The sequence below is a fragment of the Ammospiza caudacuta genome, chromosome 21 (assembly GCF_027887145.1).
Source record: "Ammospiza caudacuta isolate bAmmCau1 chromosome 21, bAmmCau1.pri, whole genome shotgun sequence".
In the NCBI taxonomy this organism is placed as follows: Eukaryota; Metazoa; Chordata; class Aves; order Passeriformes; family Passerellidae; genus Ammospiza; species Ammospiza caudacuta.
This window is the reverse complement of record NC_080613.1, coordinates 1682641-1707047: the sequence shown is the minus strand read 5'-3', so window position 1 is coordinate 1707047 and position 24407 is coordinate 1682641. Positions and strand designations below refer to the sequence as shown.

General features: G+C 53.4%; 2 protein-coding genes across 2 annotated transcripts in view; one reads left to right on the top strand and one right to left on the bottom strand.

The window, feature by feature from the left end:
- The window catches only part of MORN5 (MORN repeat containing 5), a 14325-nt gene extending 6327 nt beyond the window's left edge, over positions 1-7998 (top strand). The window contains exons 4-5 of the mRNA XM_058818240.1: positions 6604-6718; positions 7942-7998. Of these exons, the coding sequence (XP_058674223.1) occupies positions 6604-6698 (95 nt within the window). The 3' untranslated portion in view covers positions 6699-6718; positions 7942-7998. The remainder of the gene's footprint in view (positions 1-6603; positions 6719-7941) is intronic.
- Positions 6950-24407, bottom strand: LHX6 (LIM homeobox 6). The gene is made up of 9 exons (XM_058818495.1): positions 23903-24407; positions 22773-23302; positions 22575-22696; positions 17071-17291; positions 14697-14797; positions 14503-14598; positions 13163-13337; positions 12521-12624; positions 6950-10903 (listed from the first exon to the last, which is right to left on the bottom strand). Exons 1-9 carry the CDS (start codon positions 24405-24407, stop codon positions 10883-10885), a joined length of 1875 nt encoding a protein of 624 aa, XP_058674478.1. The 3' UTR covers positions 6950-10882.

Here is a 24407-nt window from a genome sequence, read left to right as displayed (position 1 = left end):
AATGTGAGTAGCCCTTTGCTTTTCTTGCAACAGCTGCAGTGCTTGTCCTTTTTCCTGCTAGTTCCTCCTTCTGGCCTCTTTGATTCATATTCCTCCAAAATACCACTGCAAAAAAATTTTTCTCTCTCTGCCATGGCATTCAGCTTCTTCTCTTTGCCCACAAGGCTCTACTGAGCTACCTACAAATTCACCCTCAAATTCACCTTCTGGTCTTGTCTCCTCCATCTCCCACATTCCTTTTCCCTTGGATCTAGTTCCAGGACATGGGTTTTTAGCCACACTTATACAATTCCAGTTTTCTGGTACTTGCTTCCCAGACTCTGGGGTAGCCAAAAGCTTTGGAAAATATTTCATCCAGAAGCAGGTCAGAAATTGTGTTATAACTCTTTGATCTGGATCTTCAAAGTGTCACTTATCTACCTCTTCCTCTTTTGTTAGTTAGATAGCTTTTGTTCCGATGTCAGAGCTCTGGATCTAAATAATCCCCAATGCTTAACAAATAAATTAATTGAGGAGCCAGATCTCAGCAGGAGGAGAGGCAGAGCCCTGGCAAGTGTCACAGTGGGACTGCTGAGTGGGCAAGGCAAAGGGCTGGGCAGTGAAGATGGCAGAGACAAACTGAGTCCATTTCAAATGACTCTCCCAGACTCCTATGAGAAGCTGAGGGGGTTTTCTTATCTTTTTTTTTTTTTAGTTTACTCTACCCTAAACACTTTTTAAAATGTTAGGCCAAATTTCCTACCCATCATATGCTCTTTTTGTATCTTTTTATATAGAAATGTGTGAAGATCAAGCACATTTGGATGCCATTGCAAAATTACTATATATGTCTTTCACAGTGTCAAAGTCTGCTCAGGTGACAGACAGAGATACTTGGAGACTTCTCATATAAGCAACCAAGCACATTCTTAGATTAAATTTGGTTTACATGTTTTAATCTGAAACATCCTCCATTCAGCAAAATAGATTATGAACCAACATAATTTATATTCCAGGCTGTAGCCAGCAGTGATAATATTAAAATTTGCATCATGGTGGAAGTTACTACAGCAATTTCAGTAGCTATAGCTTTTGCAGATATATTGTTCCTTCTGGCTTCCTGGCCTTATCTTTTTGAAAATTGTGGAAGTTTCAGTTCCAAGGAGTGGCATGCCAAGAATAACACCTTTGTTTGGGTGCTAACCATCCTATTGTGAATCTATTAAATGGGTTACACACAACCTTATAGGCACTTACATTCAACATACAGCTCATGTGAAAACAACTTTTACAAGAGATGGAAAGTTCATTTGGGGGCCATTTTGGAATGACAGTAATTAAAAGAGAGTGGAAGGGTGAGAATTTGTGGGTGGAAGCAAAGGTTAATTGAAAACATATTTTCCGTTTTCTTGCCAGCCTTGATGTTGGTGGGGTCAGGTGCAGTAAGGAAGGGGGTGCTAGGGACCCGGAGGGGGCAGTGGAAATGGAAGGGGTGTGCCAGGCAGAGCCCATGGCTGAGATGCTATCGCAGCTCCCTGTGATTGTGCAGTGGAAGAACATGATGAACTGCTCTGCGGGTGCTGGGAGGAGTCAGGGATGTGAAAGAATTCCCTGATATTGTTGTTTACAATGGGCTGCGTGTGCTTGGCCCTCTGCAAACAGGGAGGAAGCTCAGCTGCTGCTGGAGGATGGTGTGCTGTAAACACAAACCATCCCAACACACCCCTCAGACCGTGGGCAGCTCTGGGCAGGGCTGGGCTCAGCTGTGCCAGGGCTCCCAGGGCTCCCTGTCCCACTGGTGGCACATGCCAGGGATGCCAGCTCCCCTCCTGGGCTCTCACAGAGCTCACACGGGGCTGGCACACACTCACATCTCAATTTCTGTCCCCTCTCCTGGGCTCTCACAGAGCTCACACAGGGTGACCCCCACTCACATCTCAATTTCTGTCCCCCCTCCTGGGCTCTCACAGAGCTCACACAGGGTGACCCCCACTCACATCAGGTCCTTGGGCAGGGGAGAGAGCCATGGATCTGAATTTGAGAGTGCACAGCCTCTGAGACATCAGGAACACATACACTGCCAAGACCTAACACAGACAAGGTTTTTAAGGTGAACAATGTCGATTTTCCCCTGTTCAAACCACTGGGGATTCTAATTTAGCAAACTTCTAGATGTTTTCCTGGGAAAGCAATAGTTAAGAGAAGCCTCCATGACAATCCTGCCAGTGCTGTCAGTCTCAGCTCTGTGCCATGGCAGGCACCTAAGCATGCAGAGTCCTCAGAAGCCTCTCACAGCTGAGGTTTCCATAAGCAACCCAGAAACATGATAGTTAAAAGCAAATAATTCTAAACTTTGCAATATGCATTTAATATAGCAAGATTAAACGCACCTAAATTACAGTGTGTTCTCATGTCATCCCTTGGAAGCACCCTGAAGCAAGGCCACCCTGAATTTTCAGCTGTTTCTAATCCCAGCTGAGAGATAAATCTGGAATGTGGTATTTGGGGAAATCTCTTCTGCCACTACTTTTAGTCTGAGCATTGCAAAGGAGGCAATGGTTTCATTTTGCAGAGAGCAGAAATCCACTGATTTACGTGGGCTGCACTTTGAGCTCATGTGGGATACACCCAACAGTGGCTGTAACACCTGTTTGGACCTTGCCAGCATTTGGAACTTCCCCTAAAGCCCCCAGAACAAGGCAGAAACTCGCCAGGCAGCATTTGGTGAGAAGATAAAATTTTGAAATGGGCTGCTTAGAGGAACACATTACACCCTCAGCTTCAGCTGGGGCTGGTTCACCTAAAGAGGCTCCCCAGAGTGACCTGTGGGTGTGGGACAGCGAGATCAGGACACTTCCCTCCTGTTTAATCACCTTTTGTGGGCTGATGCTGTTTCTGGGGAGCAGTGGTGCAGGTGGCTGCCAGGCTGGCTCCCTGTGCCTGCTCAATGAAAACAGCCTGAATTAATCACCAAAATGACAGAGAGCTGTCCCAGCGTGGGCTGGCTGAGGAGCTCACCCACGATATTCAGGATATATTTAGTGGGTGCTAGAAACTGATCTCATTTTTGATTGAGACACAGGGAAATAATTCAAGAGCTCATCCATTACAATCTTTTGCTGTTTCAGTTTCAAGATTCCAATAATATGTCATTATAATAATGATAATTCACTGACTTTGGAAGAAATAAAATGGGTAACATTTACTAACAGCATAGGGATACACCAGAGCAGTGAAATGCTCAGACAAAGCTTTTTCCCATTACCTTCCAACATCAGCATGGTTAGTCCTCTCTCAGCAAAGTCTGTTCCATCACTGTTTATTCTACTGAGGAAAATCTAAAAAAATGGATAAACTTTTAAAGATAAATACACTGACACAAAATTCAGCACACCACACGAAGAACCCCGTTCTACCTAATTGTGCACAGGGTGATAATTTAGCACTGATTAAAGAGTTTGTATTTTTTTCAAATCTTTTTTAAAAGGAAAATTACTTCTGAAGGTGAAGATGTGCTTAGACAATCATATTAACATATTCAAACAATTGTAATTTGCAAAATAGTAATTACAACTCACTATCTGGTAGCATTAATCAAACTTCAAGGTTTAATTCCATTTTAAATATTGATGAAATGTGATTCTCCAATCTAACCCTGGTGTTGCAGGGTTATGGAAGCAGCCAGTGGCAGAAAAAGAGGAACGTGTAGTTAACAAGCAGCTGCCACAAAGAAGGATCGGCATCTGTGATTTAAATTGTTAGCTGCACAGTCAGGTAGAGTGTAAAAAGGGTAGTCAAGAGGCTGTTAAGTCCATTGCTGCCAATTACTAACAATCAGGGAGGAGCTTTAAGACTTGTTCAGTACAATAAACCCAGTTTGTCTTGTTTCAGGGGTTACTACTGAAGAGGTTGCAGCTGCACTGATTCAAATAGCCCTAAAACTACAGTAATTATCAACCAGTCTTCTTTAGTGTGGCAAAAGTATGTTTTACCATAGCTTAACTCTTTACATTCTAATATTTCCCTGCCTCCTCTCCCATTGCCAGCCCTGGAGCCATTCTCATCCCTGGGCTGTGCTTCTTCTCCCTAGCCTGGAGCAATTCTTTCATTTCCCCTTACCTAGACCGAGGAGCAGCTGTACATCACACTGGGCTGGATGGCAGTCCTAGGGATTTACTTCATGTTGAGTCATCCCATCCATTTTTCCTTTTCATGCACAAAGTTGAAATTCACATCTCTCGTTCAGTTTTTACATCTGGTTAAACTCCATGCAGGTTAAGCAGGGCTTATGAACATGTGTTTAATTTGCACAGGCTCAGATCACAAACCAAGACATTTTGGGATCAGTCTGGCCAAGATCCTTGGAGTGACTTGTCCTGGTGCTTTCCTGGGAGCCCAGGAAATCCCAAAGTGCAGAACGAGACAATCTGGGCAAACCAAGGATGTGCTGGAAACCTGTGAAGCCAAGTTAACATCTGCCATTCTTTGTGCTTAAGCCCTTGGTGCTCAGCTGAGTGAGAGCTGCCAAGGGCTCAGTCAGCCTCAGGCTGATTATTTCTGGCAATCAGGTGAGCCAGGTGTGCCCAGCTGCCAGCCAGGCATGGTGATGCACAGCATCTCTAAGTTTTCTTATTCCTTCACCGTGACAGAAACAGACAGAAGTTTCCTTTACATGCAATTATTACAAGCTCAGTTAAACTATCTTTTTGTTTTAGTTAAGGCAATTCCAGCTAAAACCAGGGAGCCACACAGAGTGGACAATATCTGTCACAGGCAAGGCACACGTGATACATCTCCAACACCTCGTGCATAGAACAAAAGCCAGCACGTTGATTATGGCTTGGATGTTGTTTTTAAGAAAGCTGAAGGACCACATTTGCATTCCTGTTGCAGCCCTCGGTGGAATCTGCCTGTGAGAATTGCATGGTCTTTAAGCAAGATTCTGTGCTCATGTTTTTAATTTCCCTTTTAGCATATTTTTTTCAGCATCTATTTTCACCTACTTTACACCCAAATTAGACATGTGCCATTAACAGGATATTTTGTTATGGATCTGTGGGTCTCTAAGGAATAAAAAAAAAATCAGTGAAACACAGGAAGAGCTGAACTTAGCTATTTCATCCAAATGATGACTATTTTGCAGTCATTACAGCAAGCACCTTGGCACCATTCCTGCCTGCACCAGGGTGCCAGCAGAGCTGGGTGTGATCAGCACCTCAGGTGTGCACCCAACCCTCAGCCAGCAAGGAGAGAAAAGGGAGGGCAGCATGGAAAAAAAAAAAAAAAGGAAGAAAAAATAAAAGGCAAAGCTTGATTCACAAGCCATCACAGGATCAACCCCCAGATTTGTGCACCTGAAATTGTCACAAACCCCTCTGGAAACTTCTTAACCTAACACTTCATTCCCAGCACCTTCCTACCCTTTGCATTTCAAACGCTCCTCTGTACTTCAGCATAAAGGTACAACTCCACAATCAAAAATCTCCATGAAAATCTGACTCCTAGAGAAGCAACATGCTTCCTTCTCCATTTTGTTTGACCTGCCCAGGCAGGGGGCTCAGCAGGGTGAAAAATGGGACCGTGATGGTCCCAGGGGTGACACCCCCTCATCTGCTCTTGTACGTAACAAGGGCTGCCACAAACCCTCAACATTCAGATTTTTACACACATCACAAGCAGCTAATATGAATTTGTTAAGACAGTGGTAAACACAAGAAGCAGCTCGAATATATTTCATTTGTATAAAAATAAATACAGGTATTGTTGTAAGTAATACTTTGATTTTTTTTCCCCAAGGCTTTTTGAAGTTTGTTTTTCCTGGTTTAATACACAGATCTCTTTTCTCCTACACAAACACAAAGGAAAAGGCTGCAGAACAGTTTTTGGAGACAAGACAATTTAAATCCCTGAAATTAAGAAGCCACAACTTAACATTCACCAAGCTATTTTTTTGTAAATCATGCAGAAAATTACTATTCAAACTTTGCTGGTCAGTTGTTTTTTCCTACATTGTCTTTGCTTTTATTTTCTTTCCACACTGTCATTATGCTCTCAGAATAAATACGACAGACATGAATACTAACAAGGGACACAGGAGTTGGTCTAAAATATCTCTCAGCCACTACATCAGTTTATCAATACCTGCAACAACATACATCCCAGAAACAGCATGGAAAGAAAAGCTCCAAGACAAGAACCTGGCGCTTTACTGACAATTTTTCTTTACCTTCACTTTTTATAAACCAACAAGCAACACAGCCAGAGTATTTTAAAAAAGCCTATCTTCATTTCTGGTAGTTTCAGCATTTCTCCTGCATGTTTTGCCCAAAAAGGCAAAATGTAAAATCTGTGCATGTAAATCTGGTGGCTCGCCCAAGCTAAGCTGATCAAACAGATGAAAATCAGTCCTTGCCACAGAGCCAGTGCCTCCTGCCTTGACAAATTCCCACACAACAGCACACGATCTTTTAAACAAACACCAAAAAAAAAAAGTGTTCTAAGATATGCCAATGGCTAAATAAAGATTTATTTTTCAAGGGAAAAATGGCTTGTTTGACTGGAGCCCAGGGGTGCAAGGAGCAGTGTGGCACAGGGATATTTAAGGTTCCTTTCTCTCCCTTTCAGACGATGATGAGCATGAATGGATCCTTCGGACCTGCCGGAAAGCCTGGGATTTAACAGCTGAGGAGCAACCAAAACCATCACACAGCCTCTCCTAGACAATATTCCAGCAAAGCAGGTAATCTGATTCACAATAAATGCAATTTGTCCTCGTGGATTTGTCTCACCCTTTCCCTCGACAGGAATATAATCTTTCTGTCATCTTTGTCAGCTCAAAGAAAAATGGAAATAATCATTTAATCAGTCATGCTGAGCAAAAGCCACGGCAAAAAAGCCGACTGTACTCACAATAATATTCCTGAGAGGTGTGCAGTGTAGTATGTATAAACATTATTAAGCCTGAAAACAATTTGTTAAAAAGAGTGCCTCGGATTCGGTGTTGAAGTCATTCAAATCCATCTTAATCAACATTATTTTCCCAGATTTTAGTTAGCTGTCCTGGTGAATTCCTTTCCTCTCTTTTTGCTCAGTACTTTGATATTGATTGATCATTGTAATAATGTACACCAGAGGTATTCTTTAATGACGGGTTTGCTAACTAGGAAATTATATCCATTTACTACGAACGTTTGTTGAACTCTCCTGAAGCCAGAGTTTAACAAAATAATAAAAGAGGAAAACTGGGTGGGTTGCTGCTTGATTAGTAAGCCAGAAAGTATTTAAAAATAAAATAAAATGGAATTACATCATTTTCTGGATGTAAGTGCCAGCACTTCTACTTGCATTAACTTTATTTATTACACAAATAAGACATTTACAAAGCACAACATTAAAAGTATGTAACAAAACAGACAAATTGGTTTTACAAAAAGTGCTTACAATTTTGTTTTACTTTTTTAAAATAAATATTAGTCTTGACTGTCCACTCATTCAGAGAAAAAATTTTTTAACCATTGTAGCCAAGACATGCAGAATTGCAACATGCTACAACAAAATGATTGGCAGATGAAATAAAACTGGTGTTGAGTTGGCATCCTACAGATAAATCACTGATAGTAGTGCAGGATTGGTTCCCACTCCCCATCCCAACGAGTGAGTTCTGTAAGCACCTTTAGCTCGGGCATTGGGCTGACAGCATGAGCCAGGAAAAACCACTGGAGATAAAAGCTGAAACCATCCCACTGCCAGAGCCGAGCTCTGTTAGTCACCTCATTAAACTGGAGTGAAGAGCCTTTCCCTGGCTGTCTTCAGTGGATTCTGTCTGCAAAAGGGTTTGTAAATAGCAACTGGAAAAGTTTAGTGCGTGGAGTCTGCATTGCTGCACCAGAACCCATCTGGCAATTACTGAATAAACTAAGAAAATGAGAATGACTTTAATTTTATTTTTTTTTAAATCCACAGACAGGAGATGAATGCAAATGACCTGAGATAAGGTTTGGTTCAGTGGCAACAGTCAGTGTGAAATATGTTGTGAAACAATGTATTGAATAAATTAGAAGATTTCTTACATTCTTGGTACAGTTGAGTATTTTCCATACACATAATTAGCTCTAAAACTGCACAAGCTGAATTGCTTCCAGTTTTTGCAAACAATTTGGGCTTAATATAAACAGAGCCTGATTTCTGAATTAGCAAAGCTGCTCCTGGCTACTTATGGGGGGAAGTGCCCCGAGCACAGTCTGTGATGAGCCCACATCCCTGGAGAGAAACACCAACATTCCCTGGGCTCTGCCATGGCACTGCTTACAGACCCTTGGATATCCAGGACATTCCCAAGTGGGGCTTTTCTGATCAAGTTGGTATTTAGCAAATACATATTTCATAGTTTCCCTTTCACTGCATTGCCAAGACAGAAGGGAGAAACACATCAAACCCTTTTCTCCCTCAACAGAGCAGTTGTGGCAGTCTCAGAGACTGTGGGATGTCAGGGCAAGTTGCAGCCTGAATCTCTCCTTCTGTGTCAAATGGAATAACTACCCATTCCTTTATGGCACTAATTCCACAACTAAATGGTCATTAGGATGTGCAAGCACAAATGGAGAACAAAGTCAGGCCCTGGTGACCCCCCACGAGCACCTCAGGGCTGACACAGCAACCACCTCAGCCTGTGATGACAAACACTCACCAACAGCCAGCCAGGGGAGCACTCAGCCTTCCCTCATTCTATGAAAAGGACAAAAAGGATGCACCTGGAGCACCTGGAGCACCTGGTGACTGTCCCCTCCGCGGGGAACACCTCTGCAGAGGTGGCTCCAGTCAGGGCAGGCGTGTGGCAGCACGTCGTCACTGGTGACACTCTGGAAATGGTCACTCACACATCTGGAGGTGACAATAACATTTTGTGGACTTAATTCCCCTCTCTCCTTTCAAATGTTACTTTGAGTTGGGACTAGAGCTGCTGGCTGCAGTTTGGCAGGTACTGGCCCAGCTGTCCGAGGTAGTGCCATCACTCTCAGTACACAGACACACACAGGAGGGTGTGTGTGTGTGTGTGTGTGAGTGTGTGTGTGTGTGTGTGTGTGTGTGTGTGGATTTGCTCCAACCAATATCAAAGTGTGTTGTACTCAGTTCCTTCCCAAGCCAAGAGATCTCAGTGGCCCCTCAGCAGACATCCCCATCTCCCCACGCTGCTCCCAGGGCGTTCCTGTGGCTCAGGGCAGCCTGTCTGGCTGCTGGTGTCACACAGAGCTCAGGGACATGGCAGGAGAAGGCTCCCCACGGGTGCAGTGTGGGCTGCCCAGAGCTGGGGATGGCTCCCACCTGGATTGATCCAGGATCTCCCGCAGAGGAGAACACGAGTATCTACAGTTCCCATCAAAAACAAGTTATGTAACAGATGGATTCCCATCTCCTGCTCCTCGGGCATGGCTCAGTCACGTCCCTCACTGCTGTGCCTCAGGGGAGGCTTTCACATTCTTGGAAGAGCAGCCTCACAGACACTTCACAGCAGGACAGACCCATGTGCTTGCGCGGAGAGAGCTTTTGTTACAGACCTGTTCTTGGCTCGGTGCAAACTGAGGAGGGCTGGCAGAGGTCTCATTTACTTTTCGTTATTACCATCAGTGAAGGATGGGATGGTTTCGGAGTCCTTTTCCTGACTTGGGGCCAGAGTGCTGAGCACTTCCTGTGAGCCCAGCCGTTCTCCTGGGATGCACCCTCATCCCAGGGCCTGGGACAGCCCAACCCCAGCAAGGGAGACCAGGGGGGCAGAGGGGATCAGAGCCAGGCTGCCACACTAAGGAACATGCCATCCCCTTGCTGTCCGCTTGGCTACTGATGGTTCCTGCTGGCCTTACTGTGGCTTTCACCTTTTTAACTCCAGTTTCTACCCAGCTCTTCCCACTGACTGAACTTGAGTCCACAGCAGGGCAGAACATTTCTACACCTTTATGGCCACCTTCCATTGAGCATTTCCCAGTCCCAGAGTATGGATTGTCTGAGAGTTTTCTGTAGGTACATTCTGAAATCACCCATTTGTGATCCAATATGACTCCAAGGAAATAAAGTAGCTTGTTAATAAAGAACAAGAGTAAAAAACTTAAAAAAAAAAAATTGGCAGATGGCTGTGAGAGGAGAGAGATATTCAGTGTTCTAAGAACAAGTCAGCAATCAAAAACTTCAGGGTGCTAAACCTGGCTCTGCCACCAACCCTCATGGTTCCTCTCAGTTTAGGACATCTCTGCTTCCCCTCCTATAAAACGGGGGGAAAAAATACTAAGATTTACTTACCTTTGAGTGATCAAAGGACATGTGATTCTAAAGCACTTTGAGGAGGAAGAAAAACTGCCTATTTCCAGCTGGCATCATGTTTTCCACTCATTGGAGTCTCAGCTACCTGCGAGTTTGGCTCAGGCAGGTCTGTCTATACATCGAGTTGCTGAGCCAAAAAGCCAATTTCGGATTTCACACAAGCGAGTGGAAAGAAGGAGGGATGTCCAGGAACTGCTTCACTGGTGCAAGAAGAGAATCAGGCCAAACCACGAAAATTCCTCCTTCCTTTGTGTCCAGAGGCGATCATCGACCGCCCTGAGACTCGGCGTGTTCCGGGCTGTTCGTATCCCGTGGGTTTGGGAGCAAGACTTGCAAGCACAGCAGAGTCACCAGTTTTGACTGTGTCTGGCACTGCCTTGGAGAGACTCACGGTCATTCTACAAGTCCACAAGAAACAAGTGTAAAATGTGACTGTGCACTCAACACACACATACACAGAGTGTCGCTGGAGGAGTCGGAGCGGGCGCGAGGTGCTGCTCAATGGAGGAGCTGAGAGTGCTGGGGCTGAGCTGCTCCCGCGGGGCCGGGCGCTGCCAGCGGCTCAGGGGCAGCTGAGGAAGAGTCCTCGCAGTCAGTACTGGAAGAGGATGACCTGGGGGGAGAAGGGGAGTGTCAGCAGCACAGCCCTGGCCACGGCCGAGTGCTGCAGGGAGCAGCAGAACAGGCTTTGCTGGGGCAGCCACCTCCTCTCAGAGGGAAAACCCTCTCTGGATGTGCCCTCTGCCCAGGAGCTGCCAGCCCTGCCTGGGGAAGGAGTCACCACCGAGGAGCCCAGGTGGGAGGTGACAGGAGACACCTTCGGCTGCGGAACCAAACACAACCAGGCAGCACCCCAAAAACAGCACTTCATTCATCTGTGCTGGGATAGAGCAGCTACCAAAAGGGACAGAGGCCATGCCCAGCAATCCTGAGTGCCCACCTCACTCAGTGACCAGCACAGGCTGCCCTCCAACACTGCACTGTCCAGGGGAAGCAGCTGCTGGGCTGCTCACAGCTCAGCTCTCACCAGCCACTGCTCTGGGCACCCCCAGAGGAGTGGGGCGCTGCCCCACACACACTCAGCATGGAAATGTGTTTTCCCAGGATCTCAGCTATCTCTGCTTTCAAAAATTTTTGGATGTGGGGGGAAAAAAAAGCTACTTCAGTTTTCAGGAATTCAACATGCAAGAGATTGTTTAGGAAAGGATCTGGTTGGGGGGCAGCTCCGTGTCCTGAGAACCTTGTTCTGCAACAGCTGTGAGCCAGTAATTGCATTTAAATCAGGAGCTGCTTGCTGCAGTGAAGCCTCCCTAACAACAGCACAGGACTGTATAATATTATCTGAAAACTCTGCAGCTTGCTGGCACATATGACAAAATGGTAGAATTTAGACTGAGAAAGTTTCTTTGCTGTGCCACTGCTTCTGCCCATTAAAACAGAGCTCAATGAACTGCTGCACTGAGAAGAGAGATCTGAAAAGAGAGGTGCTGATAACTTCTAACATTAAAGACAAAAGCCAAAACCACCCTGAGTTGCCAAAGCTCAGTGTTCCCTCAGAAGGAACTCACTGAAACTGGGGTCCTAAATAAAATCTTCCAAACCTAAGCATGTTTGAGAAATCTTGCCCCAATAAGCTGTGTGTTAGAACAGATACTGTAAAAGCTGAAGAGAAAAATATCAACATGCAATATTTTCTCCTGGCCAGATATTGTGAAATAACATTCCTACTTCAGATATTGTAACAGCCAGTTGTTATTATTTTTAAGCAATACTGCAACCCACAAGAAATTAATCTTTTTTGTTAACTCGTGGAAAACTGGGAAGTTAGCACATGCCAGAGGTCCCCCTGCTCCGTTGTTCACAGCCAGGTGCTGCTCACACTGACCACACATGCAGACATCTGAGGAACGGAGCAGGCAGAGCTCAGGGCAGGGGAAAGCAGGGAGGATCCAGCAGGAGGATCCAGCAGGAGGATGTGAGAGCCCTCAGTGGATGCAGGCACAGAGTCCCAGCAGGTCACAACAGTGAAAGGGAAAACACAGTGATGCCATTTTGACCAACAGTGGGTACATCTAGGACCCCCAACACTACGGGAAGACACAGGGGTGGGTGGCAGCTGTGGAGGTCATGGAGAAGCAGTGATGCTGACAGGAGACAGCAATGAAGTTACACACAAATCTTTGCTACAGCGAGGGCTGGCCCCAGAGCCTGGAGCAAGGACTACATTTACCTTCTCACCCCGATTAGACAGTGGTCCTTCCATATCTGCTTTGAGGTGCACTGGTGGAGCAGTGTAGGGAAGTCTACAGTGCACTTGTCCACACTGTACCTGACCTGTGGATGAGAAGGGGCTTCAGCCTCTGTTACTGCAAACAACGCAGCCCAGAGCCCAGAGCCCACAGCAGCAGAACCCACAGCAATACAGCCCACAGGCCACAGCACAGCCAGTCCCACCGGGACACGGGGGAGCAGGCGGGGCTGGGGCACAGCCCTGACCCTGTGGGGAGAAGCCTCACAAGAGCCACAGAGCCAAAACCTCTGTCCAGGCATGACCAAAGCTGCCCATCACTCACAAATCATCACTCAAATCATTTCGCTCGGAACAGAGAATGCAACTCTGCTGTCCTGAGCAGGAAGGAGACCACCGAGCCCCACAGGGCACACCCACAGCTCTTCTCCCTGACACAGAGAGCACAGGAGGGCCGAGGACCAGGCAGTGAAGCCCAAATCCCAAGGGCAAAGCTGATCAGACACGAGGAGGAGCAGCAGCAGGGGCACCATCCCCGCACCCGCAGCACCGGGAGGGTTTTGGCACGGCCCCAGCCCAGCCCCAGCCCAGCCCCAGCCCAGCCCCAGCCCTGCCATCCCTCACTTTCGATGTATCCGTGCAGCGTCACCATCCGGGCCCGCTCGGGGCTGCTGAAGGGCGAGTAGTGGATGTCATCGGACAGCGAGGAGGGGATGCGGGACGGGGGCGCTCCCGAGGGCGGCACCGTGTGCTGCGGGGTGTGTTTTTTATGGCGGGCTCTGCAGTTTTGAAACCAAACCTGAAAAGAGAGCAGCGAGCGCTGTGACAGCTGAGAGACAGCTGGGTTAAAATCCTTCACCATCCTGGCCTTGGATGGGTGTTTCTTCCAAGTTTTTACAAAAGGGATGAACAGCAGGTATGAGATTTCTGATCATATCTCACTGCTTCTAATTAAAGGAGTAGTTTGGGAATTGCATCCTAGAGTTAAAACGTGTATGGAAAGGGTTTTTATGCTTAAGAGGTGATCTGTTTCTTATGCTTTAATTTCTGAAAGATAGCTGTGAGTAAAAACCTTCTCCAAGACTGAGTGAAGATCAGCTCTCCAAGGCAGGGCACCCTGGACCATAGAGAAGGAAACAGTCTAAGCATTTGACAAATTGTTTCCTGTTCAAAGTGCCTTTAAAAAACATCCACATAAAAAATCACCCAGCGTGCAGCCTGCTTGATCTTTGCTAAATGAAGAATCTCAATAACAGAGGCTCAAGCCAGATTTTCACATGCAAAATTTAAAAGTGTCATTGGCAAAACAATCTCGGATGAAAGCCCCAAATTTATTTCAACCACTCATGTTTTTATTGTATGCAGAAAGTGTGTGTGCAGAACCTTACAGTGATGAGTACAAACGTCACCAAGAGGCAGAGCTGGGCTGTGTGGGAGCTGCAGAGGGGACACTTCTCAGTCCCTACAACACCACCTGCCCTTCCCTCCCGCATCAGGGTGGGAGCTTCCCTGCCACACTGTCCCCTGGAGCTGCAAAATTCCTTTTTCTTTCAACTTCTCCATGCCAATGATCCCTGACTCTGCCTCTGTGGCAGGGGCGGCTGCCGGGGGAGCTCCCACACACCTGGCAGTGGCTGGGACAGAGCTCAGCTCCAGGACCTGCTGCTAGCAGCAGCTTTTCCACCCAGTGATTTACTGTGCATGGCTGGGGCTGTTGGGGCTTTGATTCATTGCATCATAAGAGGGAAAAACAAATAGAAAACCCACGAGCGAGATAGAGCAGGGACGGCGCTGGCACTGCTGTGGGAGCAGAGCTGGCACTGGGGAGGCAGCTCGGAGTGCTGGATGGATGCTGAGGAGCCTGGGGCTGTGAGTGTGACCCTGGCTGGTGCCAGCCCCCAGGTGCCCCTGCCTGCCCATGGTGGCCAGCCCTGCTGTCCCTGCCTGCCCATGCCCTGCCTCACCTGAATGACTCTGCGGCTCAGCCCCGTCATGTCCGCCAGCTTCTGCAGCGTTTGTGCGTCGGGGTTGTTGTCCTGAGCGAACTGTGCCTGCATCACCTGCGGGGAGAGGAGAGGAGAGCAGAGCTCGGGGGAGGCTGGGGAGCCCCGGCCCCGCAGCCCCCCGGCCCCGCAGCCCCCCGGCCCTCCCGCCTCACCTGCAGCTGCTCGGCCGTGAAGGAGGTGCGGGCTCTCTTGGCTGGCTTGGGCTGGCTGTCCTGCTCTGAGGGCACAGCCCCCTCCAGCGTGATCCCATTGCCTGCAGGAGAGAACCCTCTGAGGCACAGGGCAGAGCCTGCCTGCCCCACCACCTGCAGCAGCTGCTGCTCTGGGGGACACCGCACCTGGTGGCACCACAGCCTGGGACACCCAGGGCACCCCCTCAACGAAGGGACAACAGCCCTGGCACCACAGCCTGGGACACCCAGGGCACCCCCTCAACGGAGGGACAACAGCCCTGGCACCACAGCCTGGCACAGCCAAAGCACCTCCTGCTGCAGTGGGAGCTGAAGGAGTGGAGCCAGCACGGCCACCCAGGAGCTGCCCTGGGCTGCTGGGCCCCTCCACACACAGGGAAGGAGAAACAACCATTCCCCAAGAGTTTACTGTGGAATGAAGAAAAATGCAGCGAGTGGTGGAAGCCACAGGGAGTAAGGGGAGGCAGCAGCAGGAAGAGGTCGAGGTGGTGTGTGAGGGCAAGCACTGATGTCCCTCTGGCCCTGACTCCCAATCACCCCTTGGCCACATTCTCCAGGGAGTGGCTGGGAAGGGACCCTGTCCCTGCCAGGCTCACCCACATCCATCACTCCTGCCCCTTGCTGCCCCCTGTGACCCCGTTTTCCCTCGTGGGCGCTGCCTCCATCACTCCTTCAATTTGCTCAGAGCATCTCAATGGGCTCCTTGCTCCTTTCCCCAGCCCCAAACTGTCCCAGCACCTTCACCTTCCTCTTCCTCCTGGGTCCCAGAGCAGCAGCAGGAGCAGCACCGTCCCCAGGGCCTTGGGGTGGCCATGCATGAGCAGCAGCCACACTAAGGGGATGCTCCAGGGGGACACTCCAGGGGGACAGTGACCTCCCCCTTGCCCAGCCCCGTGTCAGGGTGAGCCCAGCCGTGCTCTCACTGCCGTGCAGCCCCAGGGAGGTGCCCAGAGTCTGGTTCCTCACAGGGCCCTGCTGCAGCCCGTGCCAGCCTGGCTGCAGGGGCACTGAGGGTGAAGCCCCCCTGAGGGAGGGGCAGCAGGGATGGTGGGGGAGGGCAGCGAGCAGGGCTGGGCTCGCCCCGCTCCCAGGATGCTCCTGCACGAGCTGGACCAGGCTGTGATTGTCTTGGCTGGAGTTGAAGGACTTTCTCATATAGTTTGACTTGTTCTTTTCGGATGATGAATGGGACTCTGACTTCAGCAACATCTGTTTATTTTTCTTGTATGTAAAACCTCATGTGCAGAAGAAATTGCTGGGTAATTACTGGAGGGGGGAGTGTGGCCCTGCAACTCCACAGCAACTGCAGCTCTCCAAAGTGATCCCACCCCCTTCTCAAAACCCCTTGGACACAGGTAGTGACACCTGACACTCACCAGGTGCCCCAGCTCTGCCCAACACTGGTGCTCAGCCCACACCAGCAGGTTGTTCTGAGCAGCAGCAGCAGCAGCACATCCAGCATCCCAGCAGCTCTGCAGGACTCCCCGGTGCCAGACCCTGCTGTCCTCACAGCATTCTGCTCCCCCAGGACACGTGGCTTCTCCCCCTCCATCCTTGCTCCCCATCACCTCCCTCACACCCCACAGCAGCTGACCAGATGGACCAACACGTCACAAGCCACGTCCTGAACCAGGACCCTCCTTCCCAGCCCAACTGGGCACTCTGTTTCCATCCTCTTTCTCAAACACAGTAAACTGAACCATATTATTTTCCTGTCAGGTTGTTAATGGTTTCCACATGCTGCATGGGCCGGCCATGGCGTGTCCCTCCCTGTGCCCACCATGTGCTGAAGCCCTTCCCACCACAGCACAGGCCCTGGCACTGCCCGGCCTCCCTGAGCACCACAAATCTGTTCCTCTGGGCACCTCTCTGGGCACTGCCATGCAGGAGGCTGGGGAAGGGACAGCAGCTGCAGTGCTGTGACCGTGGTGTCACCAGCTCAGCTGGCTGTGGCACAGAGCCGTCCAGCTGGGAGTGGCACAACCCCACATGGGCAGGGCGGGTGGAAAACGATGGGAAGGTTTTGTCCAATCACCAATCCCACCTTCTCCATTTGTGACTCACAGCCTCAAATCCCAGAGGGTTCCTCACACTCTGCACTCCGGGCTGTGCACAACCAGGCACTTGTCCCTGGCGTTGCCCAGGGCACACAGGTCTGCCACGAACTGCAGGTGCTGCCAGCACATTGGCCACCCCATGAGCCCTCTGCCAGCCCAGGGCCTTGTGCTCAAGCCCCCCAGGACCACCCATCACCCCTTTTTGGCACGATAGAACCCTCCCCAGCACCCTGTGCTAAGGGTGAGCACGGGCACAGTGACTCCGTCCCGCTCCGTACCGTTCTCCGCCGCGCGCTTCAGGTTCTCGATCATGGTGTCGTAGTGGATCCGGCACAGCACCTTCTCCTCCACCAGGCCGAACTCCTCGCCCGTGGAGAGCTGCCTCTTGCAGGAGAAGCAGGCGAAGCAGGCCAGGTGGTAGGCATTGCCCCGCGCCCGCCGCACCCAGTCGCTGGCGTAGATCTGCCTGCCACAGCGGGCACACTTGGTACCGAACCGGCTGCGGGGAGAACAGACGGGTGAGGGCACGGACGGAGGGCAGGGGAAGGGCAGCAGCACCATGCCAGGGTGCAGGTGCTCCTGCCAACCCCGTTATTCACCCCAATTCCCACAGCACCCGTGCATGCAGAGATGCAGCGGGGCCGCCCCAGCGGTGCCCGTGCCGTGGCAGGGTGGGCAGCATGGGCAGCAGTGTGGGCAGCATGGGCAGCAGTGGGTGTAACTCACTGCAGCCCTGTGAATCAGCTTCCCAGCCCGCGGGTTTTTTATTTTGATAACAGCCAGTGTGACACTGGGATGGAAACTGTGTCAGAGCGGGTTCTCTCCCGCTGCCATAAATCAAACCATGTGTGTTCTCCTCACACGTACAGGCACACACATCTGCTTTTTCCCCCGTGGAGGAGGTCTCCTCACTGTGAGAGGATGATGACTGTGCTGGAGTGAGCTGTGCTGGAAGGTAGCTCAGCACAGTCAAGAGGCAACAAGACAGCCAGGATCCTCTCACCAGGTGATTGTCTGAAAACCCCCATTCCTGTCAGGATGCTGATGGTCAAGGCAGGTGATTCACAGGGAGCAGCAGATGTGGCCCCCATGGCCTGAACCCCCAGGTCAGTGTCTGACATGAGGTGCCAGGTTCAATTTCTGCATTTCAGTACTGCTGCTGCTTAAAATAAGAAATGCAATGAACAGCAGTGAGAGCATCAGGAGAGACGGGAGCATCTCCTCTGCCACCCCAGAGGTGGTATTGGCTCCAACACAGTCAGTGCACTTCCCCACACAGCCCCAGCACTGTCACTGTCACCTCAGGCTCCCGAGGGCTCCTGCCAGCCCCTCACCACAGTGGGAAGCAGAGCCACTGCCAGACCTGCCCGGGCAGCTCCAGCATCTCCCAGTGCAGGCACAAAACACCGACAAGAACGACCACAGCAAGCGACAGGAGAGACCCCACAGCACAAACCCTTCGGTTCAGAGGCCAGAGCAGCCCCAAGCTCTGCACACAGACCCAGGCCAGGCCACCAGGGCCAGTGTGCTGCCCCTGCCCGACCCCACACCGAGGAACTGCTGCCCACCATGGGCCCAGCAAGATGTGGAAATACTGTCCTGTGCTGGATTACTAATAGCAAAACTATTTGGGAGGAAAAGAAGGGTCTAAATTTTTCAGCCTGACCATAGCTGACCAAAAAGAAGAAAAAAAAAAAGAGGACATTTCTGTGCTGAAATTATACAGAGACTTAGCTAAGAGACTTCACTAATTTACTTCAGATGGGAACATTGTAAACTGACTTTGTGCCAGCTCGTTTATATAAACGCACAAACAAAAGAACTGTATTAATTTTTTATTTAGAAATAAAGATCATTCCTGTAAATTGAATTACTTTGAACAATGTGCTATGTAAACAGTGGTACTTGCTGAGCAGTATCAGGCGAGGGGCAGGCACACAGAGCTAATGGCACGTGGTGATCGCCGCTCCCCGCTCCAGCCCCAGCCAGGGGAGCACAGCACGGCCGGGGGAAACTGAGGCACCACTCAGAAAAGGTGACACAGCCCTGTCCCACATCAGCTGGGCACTGGGGAGACACCCAGGCATCTCCTGAGGAGCGGGCAGGACCCCCAGGCTGGCAGCAGGGCCCAGGGATTTGGGCAGGGTTTGCTGAAAGGCGCTCGGATGGCCGTGGCAGCAGCACAGGCAGAGGCTGATGCCCCTGTCCCTGTCCCTGTCCCTGCAGGGCCACGCCATGAGCAGAGCCTGCAGAGAGGCTGAGGCTCAGCATAGGCGGGCACGGGGCTGCAGAGCCTGCAGCAGCAGCAGCAGCACTGTCACTGCGCCTGCGGCTCCCGGCCAGCTCCCTGTGTCTGTGGCACCGCTGCAGCAGCACAGCCAGGGCTGGGGCAGCACCAGCACCCACTGTCACCCCTCAGAGCTGGCACTGAGGGACCACCACTGCCAGGGACACAGCAACGGGGAGAGAAATGCCTGCAAGAATTCTGCCCCGACCATCAGCACTGCAAATTACAGCTCAAACACAACACAGGGTTTAGCTCACTGAGCTTACAGGGCGGTGAGAGCCCAAAGAGCCCCAGAAAAGGGGCTCCACAGGACTCCTGCCACCTGCCTGGCAGGGACAGGGATGGGCATGGGGACAGGGCCACACTGTAGCAAGACACACAGAGCCAGAGGATTTGTCCAAGCCCAGAACTGTGGCACAAACTGCAGCATTACCAAATGCTACCACAGCCGTGGGCTCACGCCCTGCGTGCATGGTTTGTGGTCAAGTGAGCAGATGCTCATCCCAAAGGTTAACTCTGGGAGACAGAAACTGACAGCAACCAGGAAAGACTCATCCAGAGAGACTCATCCCAGGAAGACTCATCCAGGAAGACTCATCCCACCTCCCCCAGGGGCGGCCGCATCATCTGGGGCGCAGGAAGAGCAGGGGCGGGAGGATGCCCCTGGTGCATCCTGTCTCTCCCACGCCGCTTCTCCCCAGGTGCCACAGCTCCCCCAGCCCTCCTGTCCATCCCTGCCTGTGGGAACAGGGCAAGGAGCACCAAGCCCCAGGGCCACGCAAGCTCAAACATCCCTGTCCCCTCCTGGTCCTGTCCCCTCCTTAGGAAGCCTCTGGCACAGCCCTCAGAGCCAGCTGCAGCTCACATCTGCCCAGGCCCTCAGCAGAGCAGCAGCCGTGCCTCAGCGAGGACCTTCACGCTGTGCCACTGCAATGCCCGAGCTGGAGCATCATCCTGGAGGGACACAGCCTCTGGATGAAGGCCACCTGAGCCACAGCCAGGCCAGGGACCCCAGGGTCACATTCCTGCAGCCTGCCCACCGAGGGCACAGCAGGAATCACACCAGGATCACGCTCTGGACAACTGGAGCCCTGGGAGCTTGGCTGTGAGCAGCCCTTGCATGGCTGGGAACACAGTGTTCTGCTCAATGAGCTCCAATTCTAATTTGGTTCTCCTTGGAGCGCTGGAGCCTCAGATGCCAAATGTAATTATTTGACAAGACACAGGAAACAGCAGCATTTGCTTAAAAATGCACACGAAGACATGGAGTCACGGCAGAGCCAGCACCTACAGAGCCCCTCACGGGGACAGAGAAGGGACACTGGCACAGAGCAGGCCTAAGCACACTCCCCGTGGGCAGCGGGGCTGTGACATGACAGCCCGTGCCTGACAGCCTTCATCCTCAGCGTCCTCAGAGGAATGCAGAGCATCCCTGCGACCTGTGCAGAGCATCTCACTGCCCTTCCCTCTGCCTCGGCTCCAGGGACCGCACGCCACAGGATGGGGTTTCTCCTTTGCTTTAAAAAAAAAACCCCACACATTTAATCTGCCTCAAATAATAAATAAAATTTTCAAAACCCATCCCGAGGATCAGGTTTAGCCGCCCATACCACGCACCAGGTTCCACCGGCTGCAGTCAGCAAGATGCCAGCCAGGATGCTGCCGGGGCTGGGTGGCTGCAGGAGGGGGCCGGGGGAAGGGGCACGGGGCGAGTGTGCCGGGGCAGCGGGAGGGATCCCAGCGCTCGGGAGGGATCCCAGCCGTGCCCAGCGGCTCCCGGCCGCTCACGGCACCGGCGGCGGGGGCTCAGCCCGGCGGGTTCAGCCGCGGGGGGCGGCGGGAGCGACCCCCGCCCACCCCCCCGAGCACCGCGGCGGGGCCGGCCCGGGTTCGGAGGAGCCGCAGCGATCCCCGCGGGCTCGGGGGCACCGAGGCAGCTCCGCACCCGCCGGGCTCCCAGCGCCGCCGCCGCTCAGAGATTCACCAAAATAAAATTTTAAAATCTCTCCAAACCCCCACATTTCTGTGCAAAAGGCGAGTGCGGAGCGCGGGCTGGGAGCCCCCGCGCCCCCCGAACGGGTGCCGCAGGAACCGGGAGCGTCCTGCCGCGGCTTCCGCGATTTTCGTTTTATTTCCCTTGGCCCCGCCGGTACCGGCGGGCAGAGCCTCGCTGCTCCCGACGGGGAAGGGGCTCGGAGCTTCTTGGACGGGAGAAATCGCAAAACTGATTTATTTTAACATTATTATTTGCCGTATTTGCTCAAAGGTCATTTCGAGATACCGGCGCTACTTTAAAACCGCCTTTGGAAAGGTACGCTCTCAAAAACAAACGAAAAAGAAACCAAACACGAGCGGCACCAGAACGGCGATAAATGAATGAAAACGCTCAAAGTGCTCCAAAACAGCACCGCGGCCCCGGGACCCCCTTGTGCCTTTCTCTGCTGAGTGGGGAAAATTTCTCTGAAATCACCGAAAATTGCGGTTTGAAAATAATAACAATAATAACAACAATAATAGTAATAACAACAACGAAACCCATCCCAGGGCAGGATGCAGAGCGCCGCAGCCTCGGGACTGACCCGGTTCTCCGAGCCCCGCACTCCCGGCGGCGCCGCACCGAGCCCGGCGAGGGCAGGGGCTGAGCTGCGGAAAATCGGGCAATCGCAGAGCCTTTAACAAAAAACACCGGGGGAATCTCTGGGGTGCTCCCCGCGCTCCCTGCCCGCTGTCGGGGCAGCCCCGAGCTCCGCCGCTGCCGGAGGATGCTCCGAGCCCCCCGCGCCCCGCCGGGGTCATTCCCATTTCCTGCCCGCCATTCCCCTTCCTCCCGGGTCAAACAGCATTCCCTCATCCTGGCAGGATGGGGAAAATCAGAGCGGGGGTTCCAATGTTTAGTTAAACCCCGGCGAGGAGCTCAAAATACTCAGACCCCTCGTGCGAGTCAAACTGAGGGAAAATTAGTGGTTTAAGGTTTAGAACAGAAAGCCTGTCGAAACCAGAACACCCTCCCTGCGGGACAGGCTGTCCCGGGTGTGCGGGTCCGGACCGAGCCCCGCCGGCCGCAGCTGCCGCCGCCGTTCGTTTCCGTTCCGTAACGCGCTCCGTCCGGCCACTGCGGGCCCACAGCGCTGACAGGGCTCCCCGAGAGCCGCTGGGCACCGCAGGCTGGCAGCGCCGATTTCCCCTCCGGCAGGAGCCGGGACGAGGCCGTTCGAGCCCCTTTTCCCCTCTGGCAGGAGCCGGACGCTGCGGCCGCCGGGCCGGGAGGAGCGGGGACTCGGGGCGGCCCGCACAGCCCGGCCAGAGGGCAGCGATCCCTCCGGCCGCTTGTGCAGCTGCACCCCAAACTCCCTTCCCGAGGCTCACCTCCCACCCGGCTGCTGCAGAGAGCCCGGCGGGTTTCCCAAACCTTCCCCCGGCAGCGCCCGAGCGGCCCCGAGCCCGCGGCAGCCGGCGAGGGCTGAGCCCCCCGAGCGGCCCCGGCGCGGCCCCTACCTGAAGTAGTCCATCTTGCAGAAGATCTCCTTGTTCTTGATGTAGCAGCTATGCTGCTGGCGCAGCGAGGTGCGGCACACGGAGCACTCCAGGCACCGGACGTGCCAGATGAGGTTGTTCACCTGCGGCAGAGCAGGGGCTGAGACCCGGGGCCACCCGCCGCCCCCCGCCGCCCCCGCCGCCCTCCGCCCCGCTCACCTTCAGCAGGTACCGGTCGAGGATCTCCAGCCCGCAGCTGGAGCAGACGTTTTTGCCGGCCGACGGCGTGGAGGAGGAGGAGGATGGCGGGGAGCAGACGGACGGCGTGGAAGGGGTGCTGGGCGCTGAGCGGGCGTCCTCCTTCTCCAGGGCTCCAGGCAGAGGCTCCCCGTCGGGCTGCGACTGCGGGCAGAGCCGCGGCGGGGCCGTCAGCCGGGGCCCCGCCGCTCCCCGCGGCACCGAAGCGCAGCGTCCCGCCGGGTCCCCGCACTCCTCGGCATCCCCGGCCCGGCGGGTTCGCACAAACCCCCGACATCCCCGGCGGGACCCCGAAATCCCCGGTCCGCGCGTCCCCGCAGCCCCCGGCCCAGCGGATCCCGCCGGGTCCCCGCAGCTCCCGGCACCCCCGGCCCGGCGCGGCCCCGCATTCCCGGCCCGAACCCGCAAGCCCCGGCCCCACTTACCATGGCTCGGGAGTGCGGGTCCAGACAGCGGGAGCTCCCCTTGGGCAGCGGCTCCGGCGGCATCACCTTGATGGAGAGAGCGGGAGAGGGAGGCTGCGGCTCCATGCGCCGGGCGAGCGCGGGGCACCCTATATAAACCGCCTCAAAACAATAAATAAGAACTTTCTAGTGGCCATTTAAATCCTTTGCAACAAAAGCTGCGTCTCTTTAATGAAGCAATTTGAATGTGGATTGAATTCTCCCCCTGCCTGCACTTAACCCGGGCCTCTTGAAGTAATCGCTCGGTTCCCATGCGAGCCAAGGCGCTGAAAAACCCCCCAAACTACCTGCAATTAGAAATTGCCGTAAATGCCCGAGATAAGAGGTACCAGAGTGTCAATTCCGGCTGTCAATCAGGGAATCCATCAGGCCACCCAAAGAATTGCAAATTTGATTTTTTTAATGGTAGTAATTAAAAATCGAAATTCTTCCCCCTCTCCCTCCGCCGAGCACAAAACGCCCCAGAAAACGCCGGGATGGAAAAATCCACCCCTCTGGCGCGGGAGGCGGCGAGCGGCCCCGGCCCCGGCCCGGCCCCAGCCCCGGTACCGGCCGCCGCGGGGAGCCCGGCCCCGCTCCGGCCCCGCTCCCGGCCCCGACGGCAGCGGCGGCGGCGGCAGCGCTCACCTTGCCCGCCTGGGCGCCGGCCGGGGCGCGGCGGCCAGGGCCCCGGGGCTGCCCGCCCCCATGGCTCCGGTGCATGGGGCGGGCGCGCCCCGCTCCGCCCGCCGCCGCCGCGCTCCGTGCCCGCGGGCGGCGCGTCCCGCGGCCGCGGCAGGAAGGGCGGGGAGCCGGGCGGGGAACCGCGCCGGCCCCGCTCCCCCGCCGGGGGCGGCCGCGGGCCGGGCAGGAAACGGCGCCCCCCCGCCGCGCCCCGGGGGCCGCCCGCCCCGCCGGGCCCCGCTACCTGCGGCGGCAGCACCGGCACCGGCGGCGGCACCGCCCGCGGGCGCGGCGGGGAGGGGAGGGGGCAGCCCGAGCCCGGTCCGGCCCGTCCCGGTCCTCCCCCGCCGCTGCCCGCCCCGACGGGGCGCACGGTCCGAGCCGGCCCCGCTGCCCCCCTCGGATCGCGGCAGCGGGGATCGCGCCCACCGCCGCGGCGTCTGGCCGCCCGCCGCTGCCCGGGCTTCAT